We start from the raw sequence: 26,962 nt of genomic DNA, 5'->3' as shown, positions 1-26,962 counted from the left end.
CCAGGACCAGTGCTGGCAGTGATTCAGCCTCTAGCTCAACTCCCTCGATTTAAGGATAGGGAGACACAAGTTCCAAAAGGTTGAGCGTCTCGGCCCGCGCCATCCCTGACTAGGTCGCCTCATTCCCAGGCCAGCAGACCAGAGTCTCTGGCCTCACTTCCTGAATGGCCAGGCTTCGCAAACGGCGGGGCATCACCTGCTGGCCTGTCTCCCTTTGCACGCAGACTTCTCCGGGGAGCCGAGCTGACGCGCGCTCTCCCGCTCTTCGGCTGACACCGGAGTCCCCTGCGGCACCACCTCCTGGCGTCGGGGCCAAGAGCTCCGCCCTGGCCCCGCCCCAGGCCACACCCCGCCCCCTTGGCCGCTCCGAGTCCCCCACCCCCAGATCCCCTAACGCTCCCACCCTCTTGCTCCCACCCCGCCTGTCGCCCAACGCCCGCCCCCGCCGTCTTGCCCCAGGCCGTCAACGCTCCGCCTCGTCTCCGCCCCTACAGCCGCCCAGGGGCTCGTTCCGTTCCCCCGGCCCCCAACGCGCCCCCGCCCCTCCCTCCTCTTCCGGCCGCCCGGGTTCCCACCCGCCCTCGCGTGCCTCCCTCCCCACGCGCGGGGCGCGCCCGAACCCGAGTGGCCGGGCTGCGACGAGGCAGGGCGGCGAGTTGGCTCGGGTTTCGGCCCGCCCCCGGCGCCGGCGTGACCCCTCCCCGGGCGCGGGCGGGGCCGGGCCAGCTGGCCGGCGCCCCGCCCCCGGCCTGGCCCTCCGGGCGCTATAAGAGGGCGGCGGCCGCGGGGCGCCCTGCGCGGGGCTGGGAGCGCGATGGTCAGCCGCCGCGGCGCGGCAAGATGCTGGATGGGCCCCTGCTGGCGCGCTGGCTGGCCGCGGCCTTCGCGCTGACGCTGCTGCTCGCCGCGCTGCGCCCCTCGGCCGCCTACTTCGGGTAGGTGCCTCGGCGGCCCGGCGGGCGGGGCGGGCGGGCCGGGCCCGAGGCCGGCGCGGGCGCGAGGGCGGGGGCGACCCAGGTGCACGGGGAGTGGTGCCCGGGCTAGTGGGGGCCGCCGGGTTGCCTGGAGCTGTTTGTTTGCGGCGTGCGCGTCGCTGGATCCGCAAGTCGGTGTCCCCGTGGCGCGCCGCGCGGAGAGGCGCCGGCGTACCCGACGGGCTGGCTTGAGGCCGCGGTCCTCCGTGACCCCGGAGCCGTAGTCGCTGCGGCTGCGGGCGCGGCCGTGTGCGGGGCTCCCTGGGGCTCCGGGACCAAGCTCTAGTCCCGGCTCCCTTAGGCCGCCGATTTCTTGCCAAACGTCTGGAGCCTCCTTGGCCCCTGTACACCCACCCCCCTTGCAATTTCCCCCTCCTTTCTCTCCTTGAGAAGTTAATTTAACAACAACAAAAAAATACGTACAAAATCCAGATGTTCCTTGCACTGAGCCCCAAAGGGGAGAAAACCTCCAAGCTGGAGGAATTTTATTTTATTTTATTTTATTTTATTTTATTTTATTTTATTTTATTTTATTTTATTTATTTATTTTTTTGCGTTTTGCTTCTGACGCTCGTTCGAGCCCCGGCCCGCAAGAGCGCTTCGGTGGGACCCCGTCCGGTGCGCAGGGCCCGGCCAGGTCGTGCATGCTGCCTCCCGCCGTCTTCGGGGTCGCTGCCCCGCGCACTTCTCCGCAGCGTAGTTTGCGCGATTTGGCCGCGTCTCTCCGATGTTCCTTCTTGCCATTCCTCGTTCCTTGCTCTCAGTTCTGGGATGCCCAGCCGGGCGAGCTTTGGGGACCCTCGCTGCGCTCTGCAGATGGGCACCCTGAGGACTGGGTGGCACCGTGCGGGCAGCCCTCCGGCTCTCCTCAGACTCCCCGCCTTTCAGCCCCGCGCCACTCCTGGAACCGAGGCCACTTTCAAGTCGTGCCCAGCCCCTGTCCTGGGTGCCCTGCAGCCGCTCCCGGGCTGCCGCCTTCCACCCGTCGTCACCTGTTCCCTCTCCCCTGGCCCGGGTGCCGGCGCGCAGCGGCCTGGCCGGCAGAGGGCCCCGTTGGTCCAGAAATGTGGCACTGCCAGGGCAGGGAGAGGCCGACTGGGCGAGGAGCCCTGCAGGTGTATCCTGTTCTCAAAGAAAATAAAATATTTTCATGGGAAACTTTCCCTTTGTGTTTTTCTCCACTCCCCCCTTCTCCTGTTCCTTTCTCCTGGGTTGTCTTCCAGGGTCAGCTCCCTGTCTCCTTCCCCTAGAGACCCCACCCCGCAGCCAGGGCTGGGGCTGTGGGTTTGGCCTGCTTGGGGCCCAGGCTGTGCAGAGGCTGGCACGCCCCTGCATGCCATCTGTGCAGCCTTTGCCTCACCCTCTCGGGCAGAGGGAGGGTCAGAGGATGGCTGTCTGGCTGCAGGTCCACGGTGAGTCACGATGGCCTGTCAGCCAGCTGTGCCTTCTCGCTGTCCGGGCCCAGCCATGGGTCTGCTCACCAGGTTTCAGACACACCCTGGGCTTGTGTGCACTGTGCTCTGCCTGGAGTCTCCCTGCTGCCGGCCTCTTCTCCCTGGGAAGATCAGGTCCACAGGGTGGAGGTCGGGTCCCAGCTCCCACCGCCAGCCCTGCAGCATCCCTCTCTCCTGCCATGCTCTCTGCACTTCGCACCTCCCAGGAAGTCATTGAGCTCTGCTGTTTAGCTCCCTTGAGGGGAATAAATTCCAGTGGGTGTGTGGCAAGCAGAGAGTGCTTGGCACCCCCGTGTCTTCTCCAGCCAGCCCTTTCAGCCCTGCTCTTTGGCTCCAAAGGCCCCATCAAGTGAGGTTTCCCAAGTCCTGTCCTGGGGACAGCTGGCTCTGCTGCGTGTACCCTCCCCCGCCCATGAGAGAGAGACAGGGCTCAGCTTGGTGGACCAGGGTCCTGGAGGGGGCCAGGCTCTGTGCCAGCTGACCAGGCAGAGGAGGGAAGGGACTTGTTGCTGGAGCAGTCCACGCCTAGCGTGCTGCTCAGGATTGCCCCAGGGACTCAACTGTCTCCCAAGGTGGGGCCTGGTCTGGAAGGAGTAGGGGGGGAAGATACGCTCTTTGCTGGTCTGTGTGTGGGGGCCCAGGCTTTGGCCAGCTGGTCTGGGTCTGGGGCCCTTTCTCCTGGCCCAGTAAAGGGGCAGGAGCCAGAGGAGTGGGGGAGGAGGAGGTGGCCTAAAGCAGGCAGGGCCGGGCAGGGCTGGGCCAGGCTGGGCCAGAGCCAGGGGGCCTCCCTGTGCCTTATGCTGGGGCTTCCCTCTCCACCCAGAGTACAGAGGGAACAGGGGGAAGGAGCCGAGATTCAGGCCCTCCTCTCCCCTTCCCCCACTCTGAAAGCTCTGCCTGGCACAGAGGCTCACAGGCAGGGCAGCTCCAGTTACAGCCCAGAACCCAGAGAGGCTGGCCTGGGGGAGGATCACGTGGGCGATGGGAGCCTTCTCTGCCCCGCCTCCCCCACTCTCCTCCCCAGGCTGCAACCCAACCCGTCCTGTGCCTGCTGCCCTCCTCGCAGCCTCTGGCCACCAGGCAGGGCCCTCCAGGTCACCTGCCTGCCTGCCATGGAGAAGGGGCCCTTCCGTCTTCCTCCCTGGCCTAACCCTGCTTCTTGGTGTTATTAGCAGGTGGTGTTTCCATCTGGTTCTCCTGGGGCTACAGAGATGTCTGTGCTCTGGGGGCCTAGACAGCTTGGCCTCATGCCCTCTTGGAAGGAAGTAGAGCCTGGCTCTGAGCAGGAAGAGGCTGTCCCAAGGTCTTGTGGCAAGTTTGAGACACAAACTTAGACACCCCTCCCTGCTGCCAACACGCTGTGGACCTGGGTGGGCTCACCCGTACGCTGCTCCTCTCTCTCTCTCTCTCTCTCTCTCTCTCTCTCTCTCTCTCTCTCTCTCTCTCTCTCTCTGTGTTATCATCAGGTGAGAAGATGGAGCTAAAGGGTGATCTTTGCTGAAACCTGCTCAGTAAGGGATGCCAGAGAGCCTGGGGCAAGTCACCCCTGTGCTGCTCTGAGCATGGAGCCAGGGGCTGGGGCTGGGGATTTGGGGGGAATCTGTGCCTGGCAGACTGGGGCCTGGGTTCCCTGGCACCTCACTGTCTTTTTCTTAGAGATCCCATGTGTGTGCTGAGCCAGCCCCTAGCAGAGGCCCCTGGGGAGGCCGCTAGACATCCAGGGGCTGCCCGGGCGAGTGGCAGCCTGAGGCTTCCAATGTGATTAATCTTTAAAAGAAGTAAGAAAAGGCATGGTGAGCCCTAAGGCTCTTTCATGGTGTTGGCTGCGGCGCTCCACGCTGCACAGGAAACATTTGCAGGCTGGCTTGGGGGAGCTGGGCCCTGTTGTAAGGTCTGTGGGCTGGTCCCACCTCTCTGGTGCAGGCGGCCTGGAGGCCTGTGTGGAGGAGGCAGCAGCAGGTGTGGCACCTGAGGGTTTCCCCAGCCCCATGAGGAGTTCTGGGAGCCAGTCTGAAAGGCGGCTGAGGTGCTCTGGACCACTGTGAATGGGGTACCAAGTGGCCGTTAGAGCTGAAGTTCATTTTTTTTTTTTTAATTGAGATGTAACTCATATCCTGTAAATTCACTTAGTTGAAGAATACAGTTCAGTGGTTTTTAGTACATCCACAAAACTGCAGCCAGTACCGCTATCTAATTCCAGGACATTTTCATCACCCCAGAAACCTCATATTCCATCCCCTCCTCCCTCAGCCCCTGGCAACCACTAATCCACTGTCTGTTTCCGTGGATTTGTCTGTTCTGGACATTTCATATGAATAGAATCATACACTATGTGGCCTTTTGCGTCTGGCTTTTTTCACTGAGCATACTGTTTTCAAGATTCATCCGCCTTTGCAGCATGACTCATTGCCTCATTTGTTTTTGTGACTAAATAATGTTTGCCTGGATGGACACATGGCCATTTCTGTCATCCATTTATCTGTTGATAGACACTTGGGTTGTTTTCACCTTTTGGCTGTTGTGAATAACGCTCCTGTGAACATCGGTGTACAAGTTTTTAGTTTTTTTGTTTTGGGTTTTTCTTGTGGATGTATATCTTCAGTTTTTCTGGGTATATATTCGTAGAAGTGGAATTGTTGGATCATATAGTAATGCTGTGTTTAACATTTTGAGGAGCCATCAAACTGTTTTCCACAGCATCATTTTACATTCCCACCAGTAATGTGTGAGGGTTCCAATTTCTCCACATCCTCACCAATGCTTGTTAATTCTCTGGTTTAAGAAAAATCTTTTTTTTTTTTTTTAAATTCTAGCCACCCTAGTAGATGTGAGGTGGTGTCTCATTGTAGTTTTAATTTGCATTTCCCTGATCACTGGTGATACTGAGCACCTTTTCACATACATATTAACTATTTGTAATGTTTTCTTTTGGGGAAATATCTGTTCAGTTCCTGTGCCCAAGTTTTGGCTCAGTTGTTTGTCTTTTTCTTGAGTTGTAAGGGCGCTTCAAATGTTCTGGCTCTGTTCTTGGACTGAGGAGAGGACCTATTTTCTCGACCTGTGAGTCGGCATGCTATCTCTCGCCCTTGTATGCAGGGGCTGCACCCAAGGGTCTTCCCAGCAGATCTTCCTCCTGCTCGACCCCCCGTGGCCTGCGTGGGGGCCAGGGGGCAGGTGGCTGTCCATTTGCTGGAGCCTGGTCTGGGGAGTGGGGCTGCCTGGGGGCCCTGGCACTGAACTCAGGTGCTGCCCTTGAGGGGCTGCTGTCATGGGGTAGGGATGGGGTGTGGGGTCAGGGAGGGCAGGGTGGCACCCCCTCTGCTTCTCTGAATACTGAGCCTGTGTCCTAGCTAGAGGTCCTGTGTGGCCCTCTAGGAGAGGTCAGCCTTTCACAGTGAGGCTGGGGTGACTCAGAGTCCGCCTGGGCTAGAGAGGGGATGACAGAGTGGGAGGTGTCCCAGGTGATTGTCCGGCCAGGGCTGGTGGTGCTGAGCTAGGCAGGCAGCAGTTTGGGGAGTCAGATGGGTTTGGGCGACAGTCCTGGCAGGGGCTGCCCGCGGAGACCCGCCTCAGGACAGGCATGCCTGAAGCAGTCCTGCAAGCCCTCGGATCTGGCGTTCGGCATTTGGGGGAGAGGCTGTGGGGAACAAGAGTGTACTTCAGAGGGTCAGGAAAGGGTGCGCTTGCACGGGGAGCTGGCGGGGAGGGAGAGCCCAGGCAGCGGGGCCTTTTCCACAGTGTCCAGGGCAGCCGAGGGGCTGGCAGGGAGGTTGCTGAGGCCCCTTGGTACTGGCCCTGTGTGTGAGACCTCAAAGTAGCAGGTGACAAGGGACACAGAGCATGGCCAGTAGGCTGAGGAGAAGGTGCCTGGGGATGGCGGAGGAAGCTCCAGGGACAGGAGAGGATAGAGGGGTGGTATGTGGTGGGCCTGGGCTTCCTGTCTGCAAAGGAGGGGTGATTCTTCCTGGACTCATGGTCCAGGACCTCTGTGGCCAACAGAGGGACCGAGGTGTCCCAGTTGCCCGGTGCATGAGTCTGGGGCAGACGTGGGGAGGCAGGTGGAAAGAGAAGGCGGGGGAGGCAGAGGAGATCCCTTGAAGGAGCTGGCTGTCCCTTGCATCTCTAGTCTCCAGAGGCCCTCCTGCCTCCCACCCCTCTCCTGGCTAGTCTTTTCTTTGGTTTTTTGGACCCCCAACCTGTTAGCAGTTGCCTGTGCCACATCCCCTTCCACAGACTCCTGGGGAGGGTCCTTGCCCTGCCCCTCCCTGCCATCCAATACAGAGACCAGGTAGGGGCAGGTGGCAGCATCAGGCCAGGACTGGGCCTCTGGGCTGGGAACCTTATGGGCACAGGCGGTGGAGGCCGGAGGCCTCATGGTGGGGCCTGAGGTGAGGAGGAAGCCGCCGCCATCTGGCTCTCCTCAGCTGTGTGAGCAGATGTTCTGCCACAGCCGGCGGCCGTCTGGACGGGAGGACAGCTGGCCTAATCTCACCCCGGTCCTTGCCACTGTGATCCGGGACCCAACTCCGGGGCGAGGGCACTAGCGCGGTCCTGCCCAGGCTCCAGGGTGGCCCCCGGCTGAGGGTGGCACCCACCACCCGCCTCAGGGGCCTTGTGATAGCTGGGACAATGGAAGTGTGTGGGTATTTTTTCTCCTGGAAAAGAATGCATGCACACGATTCCTCCCCGGGGGAGGAGGTGGGGAGGCTGTGGATTCGGGGAGGAGCGATGAGCTGATAAGGGGCTTGGTTTGGCTTTCCTGGCTGCAGAAAAATGACACCTGTCAGCAGGGCCGGCACTCAGCCCCCTTAATCCCAGCCTGGGGGGGCACCTGGCTCCCTTTGTGTATTGTCCCAGCAGTGGGAGTGCCCTTGTGGTACCCACCCTGGCTCAACAGGCTGTGGGAGGTTTTAGAGGAGGCGCAGTTGTCTGGGAAGTGGGTGAGGCTAGGCTCCCGCTTGGAAGCTGGCCTCTGGTGGGTGAGTAGCAGGGCCACTGTCCCCATGGGCCTACCCGTCCTCCAGGGTCTGACTCTGCTATTGCCTCTTCCAGGAAGCCCAAGGGTAGCCCGGCAGCATCGCTCTTTACCTGTAGCTCAGCTCTGGGGAGCCCCTGAGGGTCCCTCGTCGGGTCTTCCCCAAACCGCTCTGGGGCTGGTACTCCTGAGGCCTCTGGAGGATCCAGTCTCCCCTCTGCTTCCTGACTTTGCAGCAGGAGCCTGGTGTGGGGTCCGAGGTGCCCATTCACCAGGTGGGCTGGCCCCCTGCCCACCCCTGGCCCTGACCTCCACCATGCTCTACCCACCCTTGCTGGCTGGGCCACACCACCTTCCAGTGCACAGATCGTGGCCAGGTGCAGCCGACCTGGTGCTTTGGGGGGCACTGCTGCTGTGGGTGCCGTGCAGAGGACAGAGGGCTCCACTGGAGCTCCTGGGGGCAGCTGTGAGGCAGAGCAAGGACCCCATCGGGTAAGGGTTGGGGAGGTGGGGGCAGGTGCCTGGCCGTGCCGCCTAGCAGGTCTGAGCTGGCATCGGGGGTGGGACTTGGTAGCGTGGGCTGGGTGATGACCAGCCTGTTTTCCTGCAGGGGCTGATCATTAAGGGACATCTGCAGGCTAGGTCGGGTGGCAGGTGGCTGTGCCAGGGCTTCTGGAGGAGGGCAGCCCCACACTGGGCAGTGTCGACCTGGGTGGTGTGCTGGCTGCCTGGCTCCGTGACCCGCGGGCATGGCCCGCCAACCTCCCCTGCCCCTCCCAGCGAGGTTCCTGGCTGGCCTGGTGCCTCTGGCCGCAGGAGGAAACCCGGCCGCCCAGCTGGCAGGCCCTGTACCTCGAGGCCGGCAGCCGGACGAGGGAATGGAAAAAGGCAAGCCTCAAGCTGTGTTTGTTTTTCTTAGCGATACCTGAGGTAGACGTGGCCAGGGAAGTGGTCTGGCCCGAGAGCAGAGACTGCCAGGGGCTCCCAGACCAGAGCACATCAGAGCTGGCTGCCTCCTGGACAGAGGGAGCAGCAGGGGCTGCCCCAGGCCACCCCAGGGTGGGCTGTTGATTGGGGCTATCCCAGTGTCCCCCATCTGTGTCAGGCACAGTACTGGGCACCCTGCAGGCCAGCTCCAGGAAGGAAACTGCTCATCGACATGATGCTGGTAGTCATGAGAGGGGGCTCTGTGGCTTTCCAAGCACCTGCCCTGTTTCCCGCCTGTCCTTCCTTGTGGTGGGTCTGTGGCCATCTGTGAGGCCTGGGGGTGTGGTGACTAGGGCACAGGGGCGGCCTGGCCACTCTGGTTCCTCCGTGAAGCCACTGCTGCCCATCTTCTCCTCAACGGCAGCCAGTGAACCTGGGGGTCCCATGCATCTTCCACCACACTCCTGGGGCCCGTTGGCCTGCCATTCTCTGACCTTGGCTCCCCCATCCTGCACTGGAAAGGGGGCACTTGGCTGGTGGCCCTCAGGGTCTGGGGTTCCCATGGGTTCTGCTTGCTTCAGGGGCCAGTGTGGATGGGCACAATTCTGTTAGTCTCGTGGACGCCAGGCCTGGTGGGCAGTGCTGTGAGTTCCAGTGTAGAGGATTTTGCAGAGTCCTGTGTCTGCCAGCTGACTCCCAGGGTGGCCAGGCCCGGGCCAGACGATGCCTTGAGGAGCCGGCCAGTGATGGAGCTGATGGCCGATCAAGAGCTCTTCATGCTCTGCAATGTTGGGGCCCTGTGAGGTAGGGAAGTTGGGGCCTGGCAGTTCTCGCAGCTGTCCGAGGTGACAGCCGCAGTGTGACCTGTGAACGGGGGACTGCCCTCTTGCCCTGCTCATCCCCGTCCCTTTGCCTCACCTCCTCCGTGGTGCGGCAGGGCACCAGTGATGGTGGAGCCCGGGCTCTGGCGGTGCCTGCGCCCACCCTACACTCACGCCCACCTCCCCCACGGGAGGCTGTAGGCCCGGGAGGATGGATGATTATCTCAGAGTCAGTTTCTTAGCACTGGAATTTGTTTTGAATTTGATTCACACAGAAATTAAATGCTGTCTGGTGGGGATGCGGTTTCCTTGGCAGGGCACTGTGGCTTCTGGAACACTGTCCTCTTCTGCTTCTGCCCAGCCCAGGTTCTCAGCTCCCCATGCCTGGGGAGCAGGGTTTGGGGTGGCTGGGCCTGTTGGCAGGAGGAATGGCCACTGGAATCTGTCCCCACCCCCCCAACTATTTGCAGGATGGAGTGAGGCGTTCCAGGGGCTTCGTAGTGTGGGACAGTGACGGTCCCATGTCCGGTGTGGGCCACACCTGCACCCACCCTCATCCAGCAGTGCCCATCCTGCTACCTGGCTGTCCTCGGGGGGCAGGTGTGAGGATGTGTGACTGACTAGGTGCTCAGAGGGGCTGTCCTACTAGTCCCCAAGCAGTCAGGCATGATAACCTCCAGCCTGGCCCACAGAGGGGGTTAGGCGTCCCTAAACCCTGCTCTGTCTGTCCTGGGATCTTTCCTGCCCCGCCAGGGCTGGCGGGTGGTCTCTGTAGAGCTGCTGCAGGCTGGTCGGGGGGCAGGCCCTCAGCAGTGTGGGACCTGATCCAGTCTAGTCTCAAGATCCTTACCTTGATTACATCTACAAAGACCCTTTTCCCAAATAAGGCATACTTTGAGGTTCCAGGTGGGTGTGAACTTTGGGGGACCTTTATCTTTTACGTCAGATGGTTCCTGCGAACGGTTTCTCAAATATGGTGACCAGCATATGATCAGAGATAATATGGTGTGCGTGGAAAGCTTCCAAGAACTTGCAGAAATGACGGCAGCAGACCAGTAAACAGACCATCCCACGCTGAACAGAACAGTTCTGTGTTTTCACGAGCAAGATAAGCGAGGGATATCTGTAAGGAATGAGAAGCTGCAAAAACTGACCCAGCAAGTTTGGAAAAACCAAGCAGAACTAGGGAAAAAATTAAGTAATAGACTGATTTGAAAGCAGATTAGAACCAGTTGAAGAGAATTAGCAAACTGTAAGATAGGTCAAGAGAAATTACTGAGAGTATAGCACGGGAAGGCAGACACACAGGAAACAGAGGGCGAGAAACCTGGGGACCCTGGGAGGTGGTCCCGTGTGCTCCACCAGAGGCCCAGAGCTAGAAGACAGGGGTGATGTCTGGCAAGGATGGCTGAAAATTTTCTGAAGCTGATCAGAGCAATCAAGAAGATTCAAGGGGCCCAGTGTCTTTCATGCCGGGACATAACAGATTGCAACCGCAAAACACCAAAGACAAAGAATCCTAAAAGCAATCCAAGAAAACAAAATACAGATCACCTTCCAAGGATCGTCTCAGGCTGACAGCTAACTTTAGAACTGAGAAGGAAGCCAGAAAACGGTGGGACCATCCATGTGGTGCGTGAAGGAAAAATAACTGCCGGCCAGGAACTCTACGACTGGGGAAGGTAACTCTAAATGAGGGCGAAATAAAGACATTTCAGACAGACCGAGAGTTGCTCTGGAGGAAATGTTGACTCTGCAGCTCAGGCATGGGAAACGGCCCTGCTGCGTTCCAGACGCAGAAAGGAATGAAAAGCAAAGAGAAGCTCCCAGCATCGCACAACTTCCTGTTGGGTTCTGGGTGTTAGAACGAAAATATGCAACAGCAGATCATTCAGGGGAGTCAACAGGACTGTGTTCTCAGGCCTCATATTACCCAGAAGGGGATGGTGTTGACCATCGTTGGACACGGGTAACTTACAGACTCATGGTGTAATTTTGAGGGTAGCCATGAAACTCATGGAAAGATAAGACTTCAGATTAATAAGAGGAAAACCAGAATCATAATAATAACCCAAAAAGAGGCAGGAGAGGAGAAAAAAAAAAAAGAAACAGAGAGGCATGGCCAGCAGAAAGGATAAACTGAAACCCCAGGATCCCAGTGGGTGAAATGCCTCAAGTAGAAGACTGAGGTGATTGGGGTCGTAGTCAGGTCCTTAGACTAATTCTAGGCTCCGTGTGGGAGATGCACAGAGGAAGTTTAAGGACAGAGAACATGAGAGGGTGGTGAGAGAACACACCAGCTCCATGGGCCATGAGGCCAGGAGGGAGCTGAGAGTGGAGAGGGAAGGAGGCACTGTGACTCAGGCTCAGTCCAGTGACCTAATGCTGTGACTCAGGCTCAGTACAGCGATCTGACCTGTGACTCAGTTTTCGGATAGTGACCTGAGGCTGGGTCAGGCTCAAGCTGGTGACCTGAGGGTGTGACTCAGGCTCCGCCTGGTGACTGAAAGCTGCAGCTTTAGACTGAAGCAGCCACAGAGGGAGCTTCGATGTTTCAGAAGTGGAGAGGCACCTGAAAGCACTCAGCAGGTGTCCAGCAGAGAAGTGAGGAGAAGAAGAGGAAAGCAAGCCCGAGGAAGGCAGGAAGAAGAAAGGAGAAGTTGTGCAGAAATTGACAACGTAAACCAACATGCATTCGAGATGAACAGATCCCCCTCTGGGAAGAAGGTCTCAGAAAATCTGAGGAGACTTACCCAGTGAAGAGGAGGCTCAGAGTGCTAGTGTCCTGTTATGGGGATCATCATAGATTCTGCAAAGAAAATCAAGGGGATGTAATGGACACTTCCATGCTGATAAACCTGAAAATTCAGGGAAAAAATGGAGAAAACCAGAAAAGTAACAGAAAAAGATTCACGATACAGAAATATTGATGAATACTATAGGAAGCAAAGAAATTGGGTCATTGAGAATGTAAAATGGTGTAGCCACTGTGGGGAAAAAAAAAATCTGACAGTTTCCCAGACAATGGAACGTAGAATTCCTCTATGACCCAGCAGTCCCAGTCCTGGGTGTATACCTATGAGAAATGAAGACATATGTCCACGAAAAAGCATGTACGTGAATGGTCGAAGTGGCATCGTGCACGACAGCTGAAGTGTGTTCACCTCAGGTGTCCATTATCTGAGGAGTAAACGGGATGTGGGATATCCACACCATGGAGTGTCATCTGGAAACGAAAGGGGTGAAGCACTGACACGTTTACAACATGGATGGACCCTGAAAACATTGTGCTAAGTGAGGGAAACTACACACCGAAGGCCACACGTTATATGATTCCATTTATATAAAATACTAGAACAGGCCAATCCTATTGTAGGTAGAAGGTAGATTAGTGTTTGCCAGGAGTTGAGGGAGAGGATTAGGAAACTGATAGCTAAGGAGTATCTCATGGGGTTTCTTTCTGAAGCAATGAAAATATCCTAAAATTGACCGCGGTGGTGTTCGCACATATCTGCAGATAGACTACAAAACACCGAACTGTTTAGTTTAAACGGACAAATTTTATGGTAGGTAAATTATATCTCAATAAAGCTGTTTAAAAAAAAAAAAAAAGAAGAAGGGAAACTAGAAATTGGATCAGAAAGGAAATCCTTCCACCAAGGAAAGTTCAGCCTGAGTGGCTTCATGGCAAGTTCCGCCAAACAGTCAAGAAGACACAATTCTAATCTGACACAACTCTTCCAGGATATTAAAAACAGAATAAAGCAAAACTTTCCCTGCAAAGGCACTGAAACTCAGCAGGAGGAACATGGGAGAAGAAAATGACCAGCACGGATGCAAACATCCTAGACAAAACACTGTCAAGTTACATCTAGCAAAACAGAGGAAGGATAAAACCCTCCGTGGCCAGCTGGGTTTAGTCCCGGTTCATTCCAGGAATGTTTAATATCTAACATTGGAAAAATCAGTAAGTGAAATTCCTCAATTTAGCAGGTTAAAAGAGAAAAACTAACCACACATCAAAAGATGCAGGGATGACATGAGATGACATTCAACGTCTAGTTGTAATTTTTAAAACACTCATAGCAAACTAAAAGCAGAAGGGGACTTCTTTAACTCGATGCAGGGTGTCCAGAAAAACGCAGAGCAGACCTCCTGGCTTAGTGGTGAAACGGCAGAGGCTTCCCTTGTAAGACCAAGAGCCAGACAGGGGTGCTTGTCACCTTGTCTGAATCCTTGTGACGCCAGCTGCCTTAACAGACCGTCAAGTGTGATGGGAGTCATTTCTCTCATGCAGCAATCACATTCGGACTCTGCGGGTACGCTGATTCCTGGTTTCTGGTCTTGTAGTGCCAGCCTTTAAGGCACCCTTGTCTCAGAAGCCTGGACCTGGGTGGCAGAGATACAAGTTTGGGCTTGTGGGAAGGAGACCTGCAAAGAGGAGGGTCCTCACTTTCTGGTCACGGTGTCCACCATTCTCTCCCTCGCCATATGGCCACACATGCCAGCAAGGACACTAGACAGCTCTGTGCTGGCTGGTGGCTGCGGAGCTGGGGGCGGGGAGGCTGGGCCCCAGAAGGTAGCTCGTGGATTCTGCATGACTGTAGTGGTGGCCCGAGCCGGTGTAGGAAGGCAGGAAGGATAACATAGGATTGAGAAGTCAGAAAGCAGATGAGTGTCTCTTTAGACTGTGTGATTGTACACAAAGCATCTGAAAATCATCAGAGGTGAATTACAACACGCAGCAAGGTCACCAAATACTAGATCAGCATAGAGTCAGTTGGATTTTTGTAGGTCAGCAACAGAGGGAAGACTGACTTTCTAAAGATGTTTTATTTTTACACATTATCACCCCAGAAAACAGGACTAACACAGGGCAGCCGTCGAGTCAGGGAACCTATAAAACTTCAGACAGAGGCAGGAAGGAATTCTGAGTAAATGGAGAGAGACCGTGCTCACCAAGGGAGAGACCCGGTCTTGCACTCGCAGCGGATGTGACCGCCCCAGCCAACCCTGTCACATGTGTATGCAAATGCAGAGCCAACACATGCCCTCAGAATCTGCTGGAAGGAGGTCCTGATGCAGTTCCAGTAAAATGTCAGGCTGCGGACCACGGGCCCAGGGTGGAGCCTGGGAATGAGCCACGTGTGAGGCTGCTGTGATGTCACAGAGCAGTGAGGAGACAGGACCTTCGGGGTCCTGAGGGCGGGATGCTGGACCCACCAAACCTCTCAGGCAGGTGTTAGCACCAGGCAGATGGAGAGCTGGATGTGCACAGCAGGACGGGGGAACTTTCGGAGAATGTTTAGCAGATTATTTATGACATTGTGGGTGGGAGTCAGAAGTGCCCGGCACAAGGCTGTTCCTTGAGCCGAGTGAGAGCTGTGTTGCAGTCGTACTGCTCACTTCCCTGTGCCAGATATAGGTGTACATTTTTTTTGGTTTATTTTTCTATTTATTTTTTAATTGAGGTATAGTCAGTTTACAATGTTGTGTCAATTTCTGGCGTAAAGCACGATGCTTCAGTCATACATGGATATACATGTATTCATTTTCATATTTTTTCACCCTGAGCTACCACAAGATATTGAATGTTTCCCTGTGCTGTACAGTATAAACTTGTTTATCTATTTTATATATACCTGTCAGTATCTGCAAATCTTAACCTCCCAGTTTATCCCTTCCCATCCCACTCCCCCGTGGAAACCACAAGTCTGTATTCTACTTCTGTGAGTCTGTTTCTGTTTTATATATAAGTTCACTTGTCTTTTCTTTTCAGATATAGATAGAAATTTATATCTTCTGAAAATACATGAACAGTGGGGAGGGGGTAGCTCAAGTGGTAGAGCGCATGCTTGGCATGCACGAGGTCCTGGGTTCAATCCCCAGTACCTCCTCTAAAAATAAATAAACCTAATTACCTCCTCCCCCACCCCACCCCCCGCCAAAAAAATAAAAGAAAATACATGAACGTTAAAAAGTGCCAGACGGACACGTAGGTCTCCTTGTCATTTCTTCCCAGAAGTGGGTCCAGCAATGGGAGGGGTCAGTCAGGTGAGGCAGGGGCGGGGACTCCCTGCCTGCCTGCTGAGGGGATGCCCCCTATGGGCAGCCAGCTCACGTCCTGGGCAGGCTTGTGCGCGCACCCGCCCGCCTGTCTCAGATCAGGCATCCACCGGCGGGTTGAGGGGGAGTCAGCAGCAGCTGTGTTGGGCACGGTGGCAGGTGCGCTGGTATGGGCAGCTGGGCGTTGGCGGGGACTGTGCTGTGCCAGGCAGCCGGAGGCAGGCTGTGCGGGCAGAGGCTCACTGCTCCCGGCTGGCACACAGGGCCGAGAGCCTGTTCGGGGCTCCCCCACACTGCTTGCTGTATGTTGAACTTTGCTGTTTTGAATGGATCACGTGTACCTGGGACAACGGGTGAGTGGCTCACAGGCTATTGGGAGAAGAACATGTTTCCTCCACCCCAGGCCACCTCTGTCCCGGGTCGCCCTGGCACCCACAGATGTGCATATAGGTTCTCTGCGGGGAGAGGGCTGTGTCTGTGCACTGAGTGTGCACAGCAGCTGGGCTTTGGCTTTTCTGATGCCTTCTGAATGCTCTGTGAATCAGATGGACCCCGTGTATTCAGCCAGTCACCAGTCTTTTTTTTTTTTTATATTGAATTATAGTCAGTTTACAATGTTGTGTCAATTTTTGGTGTACAGCACAATGCTTCAGTCATACGTGAACATACATATATTCATTTTCATATTCTTTTTCACCATGAGATACTACAAGAAATTGAGTATATTTCCCTGTGCTACAAAGTTTAAACTTGTTTATTTTATATATACCAGTCGTATCTGCAAATCTTGATCCTTCCCACCCGCCTCCCCCGTGGCAACCACAAGTCTGTATTCTATGAATCTCCAGTCTTTTTGAATAACAAACAGTGCTTCTGTGTGTTTGTATGACAGCGTTGCGTTGGGTAACACGTGAGTGACGTATACTTGTTCATTTTAAGAGAATATACCTGTGGTCTGTATTTCTAGAAAGAGAAGTGGTGGGGGAATTTTTACGGATATGTCAGTCCAGATTTCAGCCATGGAGGACATCTCTTTCTCTGTGTCACTGACAGCAACCTTATCAGACACCGACTTGCACTCATCTGATGAATGAAAAATAACCTTAACCTTAATCAATATAGTTTTAGTTTGCGTTCTTTTTTTGAGTGAAACGCAAATCAGGTTTTAACAGCCAGCTATATTTCCTTCCCTTGAACTGTGTGTTAGTGTCCTGTGTCCACTTAACAGCTGATTCTTTTGTTATTGATCTAGAGGAAAAGATACACCTGCGTCCACACATGGACATACACACGTGCACGTGTGCCCACGTGCACACGCCTGCACACAAGCAAAGAAAGCCTGCCCTTGGCCTGGGATTCAAATTGCAGCATTTCTCCTGACCTTTATCTATTAGTCTTTTGACTCTGCTGCTTTTTGCTGTGCAGAGACTCTTACACTTTTAGATAGTCGATTTTTAAAAATATTTAAGGCTTTCTGGATTCTGAGTCACTCTGATAAAAGCCTTCCTGATTCTAAAACTGTTTTATGAACCTCTCATCTTTTTTCTGATACTTCTGTGGGTTTCTCCTTGTATCAGGGTTTCTGTCCTGGCAGACCTGTCTCCTGTCCCTGGGGCCTCCCCCACTGAGCCCAGGCCCCCCTGACACCCTCCCTGTTCCCTGTATCCTGTGCATTGTCTCCCCTCCTGGCACCTCCGTGAGGGTCTGTCCTCTGTCACTGCACCCCAGGCCTCAGTCCCGGCTTGGCTGCACTGAGCCCACCTGGACTGTTAAGGGGGCTTGGGGCAGAGGACAGCTGGGCCTTTGTAAAAGAGATGTGGGAAGGAGTCACCTTGGGATGAGAGATGCCAGGGAGGTGGAGCAGTCCGGCCCCCTCGGGTTCCAGCCTCATGCCTACCATGGGAGCTGAGCGATGGCTCAGGGGAAAGGCCTGTGGTCCTTGGGCCTCAGGCCTCAGCCATGGGCCACATGGCTGTCAGCTGGGCATTTCTGGACTTGCGCTGACTGTTCCTCCACACCCCTTAGCCCAGAACAGAGGTAGACCCCACCTGGCGTCAGGGCAGACTCAGCTTGCCCATGGCTGCATTTACACAGCTGCCTCTGAACCCTGGGTGGACATGCTGAGGCCGGTGGGACTAAAGGTACCTGTAGCTATGCAGGCTGGTCCTGGGTGTGTGGGGACCCCCGGATCAGCTCCCCATCTGCAGTGTGGACACAGGCTGGCCCTCAGTTGGTGGGGGGCTGTCCTCAGCCCCCATGTGCAGAATTTGGACACAGGCAGCCCCGATGCCTCCAGGCAGGCCAGGGAGGGGGGCAGCATCACCTGCCATCCAGCCCCCTCGTCCACACCCACAGCTGCCCTTTCCAGCCTGGCCCCAGGTCCCCCCAGGATAGGCTCACAGCAGGGGGCCCTCTTGGATGCCGGAATGTTTCGGCACTAGCCCAGAGCTCAATTAACTTGGAGAATCCAGTCTGGGGGGTGTGCAGGTTGGAGGCTACGGTGCTTTAGCTGCATGGCACGCAGTTCCGGGCACAGCTGTTGACATTCCTGTCTGGGGACAAGTCTCCACCGTGTGAGCTGCCTTTGTGTGGGGAGCGTAGCTCTTCCGGCCTCCAGCACGGGGTCCTCGGGCCCCTGCCCGCTCCCTGCCTCGGCTCAGCAGCTGTCCTCAGGCAGGAGGCCTGCAAGTCCATAAAGCTACTCGGTGTCGGCCCCTGCCCTTAAGCATGAAGTCCTAACCTTAGGTTAGGGGTGCAGGTAACCAGGGCCTGGGCCTGGCATGCACCACGGCCTCTCCAGCTCATCGTCCCGGCTCTAAGCGCATGTGTCCTCTCCCCGCAGGCCTTGCGACCTCTGCATCCCCACCGCTCAGTGACCCACAAGGGACCTTTGGGACTTCTCCTCTAGTCTGTGCCCACACTGGCCTCCCAGCACACCCCTGGGGACCCTCCTGGTTCGGAGTGTTGCTTAGGGAGAAGGGCACAGGCCCTGCAGTGATGGCTGCGTGGTCTTGAGCTGGCGGGGACTCCACTGTGGGCTCTGCTCTCCCACACCGTTGGTCTCAGGGCTGGGGGCTGTTGCTGCCTCTGCTCCTGCACACCCTGCTGCTGCTGCCCCGGCTCTGAGCCCCTAGGGAACAGGGCATGGATCTTCTCAGGGTGCCCACTGTGGCCTTGCTTCTATCCAGCTGCCACTCACGCTGCACCTGAGTGTGGAGGGGCGGGGGGTGGTCCTTTTTGCTCTGCACCCCTAGGCCTGACAGTCTGCCCTGGCATTCCTCCTTGCCCAGCTGCTGCCTGGGTCTCTGGTCAGCCTGGTTCCTGAGCCTCAGCGCCTTGCTTTCTTGTCCTCAGGGAGCTGATCAGCGAGGGTGAGACAGGGTGCAGCTCGTTCAGGGGCTGGGGGCTGCAGGGCAGGGCTGATTCTGCCCTGCACAGCTCCCACCCTTGCCAGGGTAGATGTAGCAATGTCCCCCCTTTCCCCAGGCAGGGCAGAGCATGCTGGGGGTTTGTGTGCATGCAGCTTCAGAAGATGGTACCCAGGGTGTCTCTAGAGAAGCCTCCAGCTGCAGCGTTACTGCTGGAGTCTGCTAGAGGGTGGGCTTCTCCAAGGCCCCGCCTGTATCTCTTCCCCTGCAGAAAGCTGCAGCTCCATGTCAGCCCCGTGGCCATCGTGCCACTGAGGAGGCTCTTGAAGAAAGATGGGGCACATTTTAGGGCTCCAGTACCTGTGGACTCCTGGCACCCCTGATTCCTGTGGGCTGGCTGGGTTTGAGGGTAGGAGGAGCTTGTTTCCAGTGATGCTCCAGTGGGCTCTGCGCCCCACCCATGTCCAGATGGACACCTTCCTCTCTGGAGGGCTGAAGGTCTGGCTGGGGCTGGGCATGGGTGTGCCTGGAGTCCAGATGTGCAGTTGTCTGTCAGGGACACTGAGACCTCCTGGTTCTGAGCCCAGAACAGGAAGAAGGCCAGGGCCTGTCAGTCCCTGGATGGAGCAGGTGATACGGAAGTGGGGCAGGCAGGCCAGACAGTGGCGACCAACCTAGGCCAGGGCCTTGGCTCAGTCAAGAGAAGGGGTGGAGAAGAACCAGGAGCCCACTTCCCTGGGAGGCCCTTTCTGGTACCGTTGTCCTAGGAGATACCATCGGGGCCATTGGGGCCGTCTGCACAGGCTGCAGGAGGATGGGGTGAGCCAAGGCCTTCCTCAGGGAACCACAGGGCCATGACGGGGGCACCCCTAGCTGGGGATGGCAGAGGGTGGGGGCCCTAGAGCAAGCTGGGTAAACAGACATGGGAGTGGGGGGGTTGTGGTGGATGTGCGCTTCGTGTGGCCTGGGGCTGCTCTGTCCCCTCCCTGCCCTTGGTTGTCTGTGCCCTTGGCCAACACCCTGGGCTGGGCAGCCCTCCTGGGTGTGTGTTGGGGAGGGGTTCCTATCTGTCCCTTTCCCTATCATCAGAGCCAGGCAGTGAGGCAGGGGTATGCCTGTCTGAAGGGAGTTGTTGGGGAGGCGTCAGTAGCCATGTGGATGCTTGAGGCACGCTCACCGGGCAGACAGTGAGAGAACCCAGGGCATGCAGTTGGCAGGGCAGGGTGTGGAGTGGCCAGTTGGGTATGGGGGCAGGCAGATGCAGAGAGGATTCCTGGTGGGCAAGGGTCCCACGGCCTTCTCACCACCCCACCCCTGCCAGGTTCTCTGTGGCTTTTCTGTACTTGCCCCTGGGCCTGCTGCCCCCTCGTGCCCCCGACATGGGGCCGCTGGGGCCCCCGTTCAGTTCTCACCATGCCTTCCAATTGGGCTGGCTCCTCCCTTGCGCCTGCGCCCGCGCCCTCGCCCAGCCCCCGCCGCCTCCTGCCCCGGGGGCCGGCCTCACTCTGGCCTCTCTCTGCCCAGGCTGACGGGCAGCGAGCCCTTGACCATCCTCCCGCTGACCCTGGAGCCGGAAGCAGCCGCGCAGGCGCACTATAAGGCGTGCGACCGACTGAAGCTGGAGCGCAAGCAGCGGCGCATGTGCCGCCGGGACCCGGGCGTGGCCGAGACGCTGGTGGAGGCGGTCAGCATGAGCGCCCTCGAGTGCCAGTACCAGTTCCGCTTTGAGCGCTGGAACTGCACCCTGGAGGGCCGCTACCGGGCCAGCCTGCTCAAGCGCGGTGAGTGCGCTGGGACACCGGGCAGGGGCGGGGAGGCAGGGCCGCCTAGCCCTGGTGTGCATCCCTCCGCATCACCTCCGCTGAGTTCCGCGAGACTGGGACTGCGGGTGGGATTTGACCCCACTGCTCCCCTCTCTCTTCCCCATGGTTCCATCCTTTCCCTCCCGCCCTCTCCCCGTGCCTGGTCCCGCCTCACACGTGTGTGGAGCAGTTGCTGGTGGCGCAAGGCACATCTGGGCAGCTCTGATGGCTCTCGCTACAGCAGTGGCTGAGGCCCAGTGCTTGGGCACAGGAGCACGGGTTCAGCTGGTGCCTCGGTCTTGAGCACAGAGTCTCCTGTCTCGTGTCTCCTTCCACTTGAAGGTGCTGAGAGGGACTCTCATCTGAGTCTCCTCACAGCCTGATTAAAAACTGGAGACCTGAGGCCCAGGGCATGGCAGGGCTCAGAGAGGGCCCCTGGCCAGTCTAGTAGGTTGGAGAACCAGATGGATGGGGTCTCTGATCACTGGACACAGCCATGGCTACAGTACACTCTGGGTTCTCTCCCGCACCTGACCAGGCCTATGTTCAGGGCACAAAAGAGTGCCTCCTACCCTCAGGTGCGCATGTCAGCCGCGGCAGGTATGCCCCTTCCTGTGTGAAGCACACCAGAAACCCCCTTCCCTGAGGACCCTGCTCTATCTGGAATATGTGCTTGAGATGGTTTGGCTGCACCTGAATGGGATGGAGGCTACTCTGCCCTGCTGACACCCCACCTCCCAACCCTGCTCCCCCAGGCTTCAAGGAGACTGCCTTCCTCTATGCCATCTCCTCCGCGGGCCTGACCCATGCGCTGGCCAAGGCGTGCAGTGCAGGCCGCATGGAGCGCTGCACTTGTGATGAGGCCCCTGACCTGGAGAACCGGGAGGCCTGGCAGTGGGGTGGCTGCGGGGACAACCTCAAGTACAGCAGCAAGTTCGTCAAGGAGTTCCTGGGCCGGCGGTCGAGCAAGGATCTGCGAGCCCGTGTGGACTTCCACAACAACCTCGTGGGTGTGAAGGCAAGCGGGGCGGGGCGCGGGGTGGGAAGGGGCAGAGAGGTGGGTGGGGCCGGATGTGTGTAAGGGGTGGGGCACAGGGGCTGCGGGAAGGGCACTGGTGGCGGAGAGGGCTGGGGGGCTGGGAGGAGGTGGAGGCAGCTGCCTCTGTGTCTCTGTTCCCAGCCACGTGGTGACAGCCAGGGCCTCCAGTCCTCCTGCTTACAAGGCTCATTTTTTGCCAGATAGGCAGGGGTGCTAGTTGTGATGGGGTGCCCTGTGGTGCCCCGTGGAGGGGCGCCCCATGGTCTCTCACGGTTGTGTGAACCCAGAAGGCCTACTTGTTGCAGGCTGGGGAGGAGGCAGGTGGGTCTGCGTCTGGTCCTGGGTGGTCAAGGCCACGGGGAGGATCTCCCTGCTGGGCAGCATATAACAAGGGGGTCAGCAGACTGGGCCCTACCTCCCAGCGCTGAGGGGTGGGCAGCCCCATTACCAGCGGCCCAGCTGGGCGGCAGCCTGGGAAGTGTGGCTCAGGGCTCCCAGGGAAGGGCTCGGGGTGTGGCTGGCCCAAGCTGGGGAGGCTGCTTCTACCTCAGGGGCCTTGTCCATGGCCAGGACTTTGTTCTGAGGGAAACTGAAACAAAAGACTCCAGGTGAGAAGGACCATTTCAGCTCTCTGGCTGGGCCGTTCTGGGAGCTGCTGGTGGCAAGCATGACTGGGCCAGCGGTACCCTGCCCGCCAGCCCTCGGCTCCTGGGTCCACACCACTGGAGGGGGCATCGGGCCCCATCACCTTCACTGCGGAGAGAGCACCCCAGCCTCTTAGTCCCTGCACGACATGGGCCATCAGACGCCTTCCAAGGCTCAGCTTGGGCGGTGGGACCGTCAGGGGCTGGGAGGGGGACCTGCTGCAGCCCCGTGGGATGTGGAGCCTCGGCCCCGGGGCTAGAAGAGGGGTGAGGTAATTAATGCCAGCCCCACTCTGAGCCCCTCTTTGTTGAGAAGCTGGAGTTCTGAGGTGCAGGCTTATTAAAGAATCAATTTCCCCCTTTTCGACGGGGGCTCTGCCCCTCCTTCCACCCTCTGGGGAGGGGTGCGGGCTGATTAAATCCCTAGGCAAGGCCTTTCTTTTCCTCTGCACTTGCCCTTTTGTAAGCTATTAATGAAAAGTCAGAATATGAAAGTGCTCCATTAGCTCCACTGGGCCTGGGTAAGCCGCATTTTAATTAAATTTGTCCGGGTTTCTCAGCAAAATATCATTAAATGTGACTCTTCTGTTGCCTGGCTGGAGGGCAGCTATGTTTCTTAATCCCCCTTGAGCCAACTCTCCCTGGGGGCAGTGTGGGAGCTCAGGCCTGGCTTGGGGCCCACTGGGAGAGGGACCTCCCCTTCCCCTGTCATTCTTCTTCCCCATGTCCCTCTAGGGATCCCCGTGTGGGAAGTCAGGCCGGAGGCCCCCGTGGGGCAGCTGGCCTGACTCCACGGTTTTGCAGGTGGGAACCCAAGTCCTGGGAGGGGAAGGACCCAGCCTGGGTCTCAGGCAGCTTCCCAGACCCAGGGTGGAGTGTCAGTGCTGGGCCGTGATGTGCGTGCTCCTGCCTGCATGTGGGGGTGGGTGTAGCCCCCTCCCATCTGGGCCTCTCCGGAGGCTTTCTCTGTCCCTCCAAGGTGCTCTCACCAGGGCTGGACGGGGTGGGGGCCGCAGCACCTGCACGTGTAGTAGCATCTCGTCCCTGTGCTTAGGCAGGGACACGGGTCAGCTCAGACATAGATTCTGGTGGCCAGTTCTGCCACCAGGCCAGCCAGCTTGCTTGTCCTCACCTTTTTAAGGAAGCAGCTGCTGAGAACAGACTATGAGGTCCTGGTAGGGTGTTGCCATCGGGGCCAGAGGGGTGACGTGCCCTGCCCTTGCAGAAGGCAGCCCCGGATGCAGGGATGGGAAGGGAGGGCCTTGATGATGCAGGAGGTGGGTTTGGGTTACCGCAGTGGTCACTCTGGAGGTGTGGTACTGCCTGTGGGATTTCTGTCCTGGGCTGTCTGTGGCTTAGAGAGGGAGGGACAGGTGTGTGAGCCAGGGAATTGATGAGCAGTGGTGACCCCTGGCCTTGGCCCCTGTCTAGAGGCACATGAGGTCTGGCCCTGGGGTGAGTGGCCGTTCCAGCCCCTCAGACGATTGTCCTCGGGGACTGGTCTCCAGTCTGCCCAGAGCCTGCCCTCATGCCCGCCTCCCTCCCTCCCACCAGGTGATCAAGGCCGGGGTGGAGACCACGTGCAAGTGCCATGGCGTGTCAGGCTCGTGCACTGTGAGGACGTGCTGGCGGCAGCTGGCGCCTTTCCACGAGGTGGGCAAGCGCCTGAAGCACAAGTACGAGACGGCGCTCAAGGTGGGCAGCACCACCAACGAGGCCACCGGCGAGGCTGGCGCCATCTCACCACCAAGGGGCCGGGCCTCAGGGACGGGTGGCGGCGACCCGCTACCCCGCACCCCGGAGCTAGTGCACCTGGACGACTCACCCAGCTTCTGCCTGGCTGGCCGCTTCTCCCCGGGCACTGCTGGCCGCAGGTGCCACCGCGAGAAGAACTGTGAGAGCATCTGCTGCGGGCGCGGCCACAACACACAGAGCCGAGTGGTGACCCGGCCCTGCCAGTGCCAGGTGCGCTGGTGCTGCTACGTGGAGTGCAGGCAGTGCACCCAGCGCGAGGAGGTCTACACCTGCAAGGGCTGAGCCCCGGGGCCTGGCCAGGCTGCGGCAGGGGTGCAGGCAGTGCACCCAGCGCGAGGAGGTCTACACCTGCAGGGGCTGAGCCCCCGGGCCTGGCCAGGCTGCGGCAGGGGTGCAGGCAGTGTGTGCAATGTGAGGGGCGTCCACCCGCAGGGGCTGAGCCCCCGGGCCTGGCCAGGCTGTTGTTAGGGTGCAGCAGTGTGTGTGCAGTGTGAGGGGCATCCACCTGCAGGGGTTGAGCCCCTGGCCTGGATGCCCCCAGCACATCTGGGTTTAAGGCAGGGCAGAGGCCTAGGGGCTGGCTGGGTTGGCCATCTCTGACCCTCTGTCTCCTCATCTCAAAGGCCCAGTCTGACCTTCGCATCCTTTCTGCTTGTCCCTCCCTGTGACCTGAGAGCTTTGCACAGATGCTTTCCAAGCTGTGTCCCCCTAAGTCACCAGTTCCCGCAGTGCGGTACCCCTCCCGTCCTGGGTGCCCTCTGAGGAGCAGCGGGCACGCCTTTGTGACCATGTGGCCTCTGCGTGGGCTGCCTGAGGGCTGTCCCGCACCAGCACTGGCTTAGAGAGCAAACCACTAGGAGAGAAAGCAGGTGCCCAGCCGCCCGGGTGCGGGAGGTATACTGCTGGCCCCTTCTGACACCGAGTACTTCTCTTTGGAGTGATATCAGTGACTTTTAAGTTATTTTTATTTAACTAATATATAATTATTATTTTCTCCGTCCCTGCAGCCTCTCAGGCCATGGCTCCTGTTCCTCTCGGCAGAGCCTGGTCTTGGGGGACCCCTTTCTCCCTCCCCTCCACGCCCCCTCCGAACCTGTTTGCCTGATCTGCTTTGTCGTTTGAAACCACTAAATCAAGAGAGACATGGTCGTTGTTGTTTATAAAGAAGTGAAGCAAGCTGTGTCTGGCCACCACCCTTAGGGTTTCTGGCATCCAGGTCCCATGGTTCGTGTCAGCTACCCGCAGTGAGGCTGGCCTGGGAAGTGGGCGGGCCCTGCTCCGCACCCTGTGGGCACATGGCGCCGCACTTCAGACTGCTCAGCGCAGATCCTGGGGGTGGCAGAAGGTGACCTGTTCTCCCACAGGAGTGAGCAGAGGCAGGAGGGGCAGGGCCAGCCCCTTGGAGGGTTCATGTCATGAAGAATGCACAGCTTGCTCTCTGTCACTGTGAGGGAGCTGGGGTGGGGACAGACATGAGCCGAGAGAGTCTGGGGAATATGATTTGGCAGATGGAAGGCTGTTCTCCTAGGCCATGCTGGGTTTTTGTTGCAGGGGAGGGAAAAGGATGGCCAGCACTGACCTGATTTGGTTTGAGTGTGTGTGCACACACGTGTGCATGTGTGTGACTGCATGCATGAGTATGTGGCGTGTATGTGCATGAGCATGTTTGTGTGAATGCATAAGCGTGCATGCATGAGTGCACGTGGGTGAGTATGTGATGTGTGTGTGTGCATGGGTGTGTATGCATGCTTGTGTATGAGCACGTGTAGGTGTCTGCATCTGTGATGTGTATGCATGCATGAGAATGCGTGAGCATACCTGTGTGTGGGTGTGCATGCACGTGCGTCAATGCACGCATGTGTGCAACCACGTTCATGCGTGTGCATGTGAGCATCTGTGATGTGTGCATGCATGCATGTTCGTGAGCACATGTGTGCACGTGTGTGATGTGGGGGCTTATGCGTACCATGTTGGCATGGTCAGTGGTTGGCTGGGGTGTGGCTCCTGCCCTGTGCCCTTCCTAGGCGTGGGGCTCTTCTTCCCCTGTTGGCAGGGCCCTCAGCCCTAGGCCCGTCCTGCTCAGCTCCATGGCTGTGCTCTGAGGGGATGTGGACCGGGGTCTGGGAAGGCCCAGAGCTGGGTGGCAGCGTGGAGGAGGGAACTACTGAGTGAGGGGGTTCCTCAGAGTCCAGGGAGGCCTCGGGGACCTTAGGGACTGTTTTGCAAAGAAAACCTATTTATGTGGATGTGGGTCTCTTTGTCCCTGTTTTATAGTGTAAATAGTAAAGTTTATTCTCCTGTGGTTCAGAGAACAGCCCCTGAGCGCCTGCATGCTGCCAGAGCGGTGCAGCCGAGGCATGTCCCTTGGGAGGTGGCCAGGGCGGGCTCCCTTCACGCTTGGCTGGGGAGGGTGGCGACGGGCTAGGGTGCATCTCAGTTGTTCCAAGCACCCCCACTCGCTGGGGCCCCGGAGCACGCGGAGCTGGCCATTCTTCCATGACAAGACTGCAGCTCGGTCACTACTGGGTCTGGAAAGGCGGCAAGTCAAAGGAAGGGTTCTTTTTTTTTTTTTAAATCAAATACCACATTTAACTCTATGTCATAAATATTAAGAAAAGTATTTTTTTTTAACAAGGCAGATTGAAAACGTCTGCTGGCTGATTTGTTTATACGTAAATATATATCAGAATGTCTTGCTAAGCGAAGAAGCAACTCCCGCTGATGGAGCCTCTTTTTAACATGCTTCTCTTCTGTTCAGCAGAGGATGTCTAAGAGAACACACGTTCTGTGGTGGGGTTCAGACCCCCCCACCCCCCCAACCCCAGCGCGGGGGCCGCAGGGCAGAGCCACGCTGAGGGCCAGGCCGGTCCCGGCCACCTGCTCTCTGCCCAGCGTGCACAGACGTGACTCAGAGCTTGGTTGGCCAGGTCCCGGCGGGCGGGAGGAGAGGGGCATTCACACACGGGGACTCTGGACTTAACATTCAGAGCCTCGTGTGAGCCTATAAATTTCTCTACCTCATCTGTATAGCGAGTAGATGTGTACTCGAGTGACTTGGAGAATGTATTTATTTAACGGCCTTGTGTAACAGAACAGAAACAAATGGAAACACTAAATAAATGTATTTTTAAATTATA

The 26,962-nt window shown here is 57.7% G+C and overlaps 1 protein-coding gene across 2 annotated transcripts; it reads left to right on the top strand.

Moving 5' to 3' along the window:
* The first annotated feature begins 803 nt into the window (after nucleotides 1-803).
* Nucleotides 804-26,962, top strand: WNT9A (Wnt family member 9A). Of its 2 annotated transcripts, none has more exons than XM_031442264.2 (4): nucleotides 804-935; nucleotides 20,110-20,366; nucleotides 21,143-21,405; nucleotides 23,625-26,962. In XM_031442264.2, exons 1-4 carry the CDS (start codon nucleotides 841-843, stop codon nucleotides 24,105-24,107), a joined length of 1,098 nt encoding a protein of 365 aa, XP_031298124.2. In that variant the 5' UTR covers nucleotides 804-840; the 3' UTR covers nucleotides 24,108-26,962. The 2 variants fall into 2 exon arrangements, with proteins under 2 accessions (XP_031298124.2, XP_064340615.1); XM_064484545.1 differs by having other exon boundaries at nucleotides 21,143-21,397; nucleotides 23,625-24,109.

This window comes from Camelus dromedarius, chromosome 3, assembly GCF_036321535.1.
Source record: "Camelus dromedarius isolate mCamDro1 chromosome 3, mCamDro1.pat, whole genome shotgun sequence".
Classification (NCBI taxonomy): domain Eukaryota; kingdom Metazoa; phylum Chordata; class Mammalia; order Artiodactyla; family Camelidae; genus Camelus; species Camelus dromedarius.
This window is presented reverse-complemented; position numbering and strand designations above follow the sequence as displayed.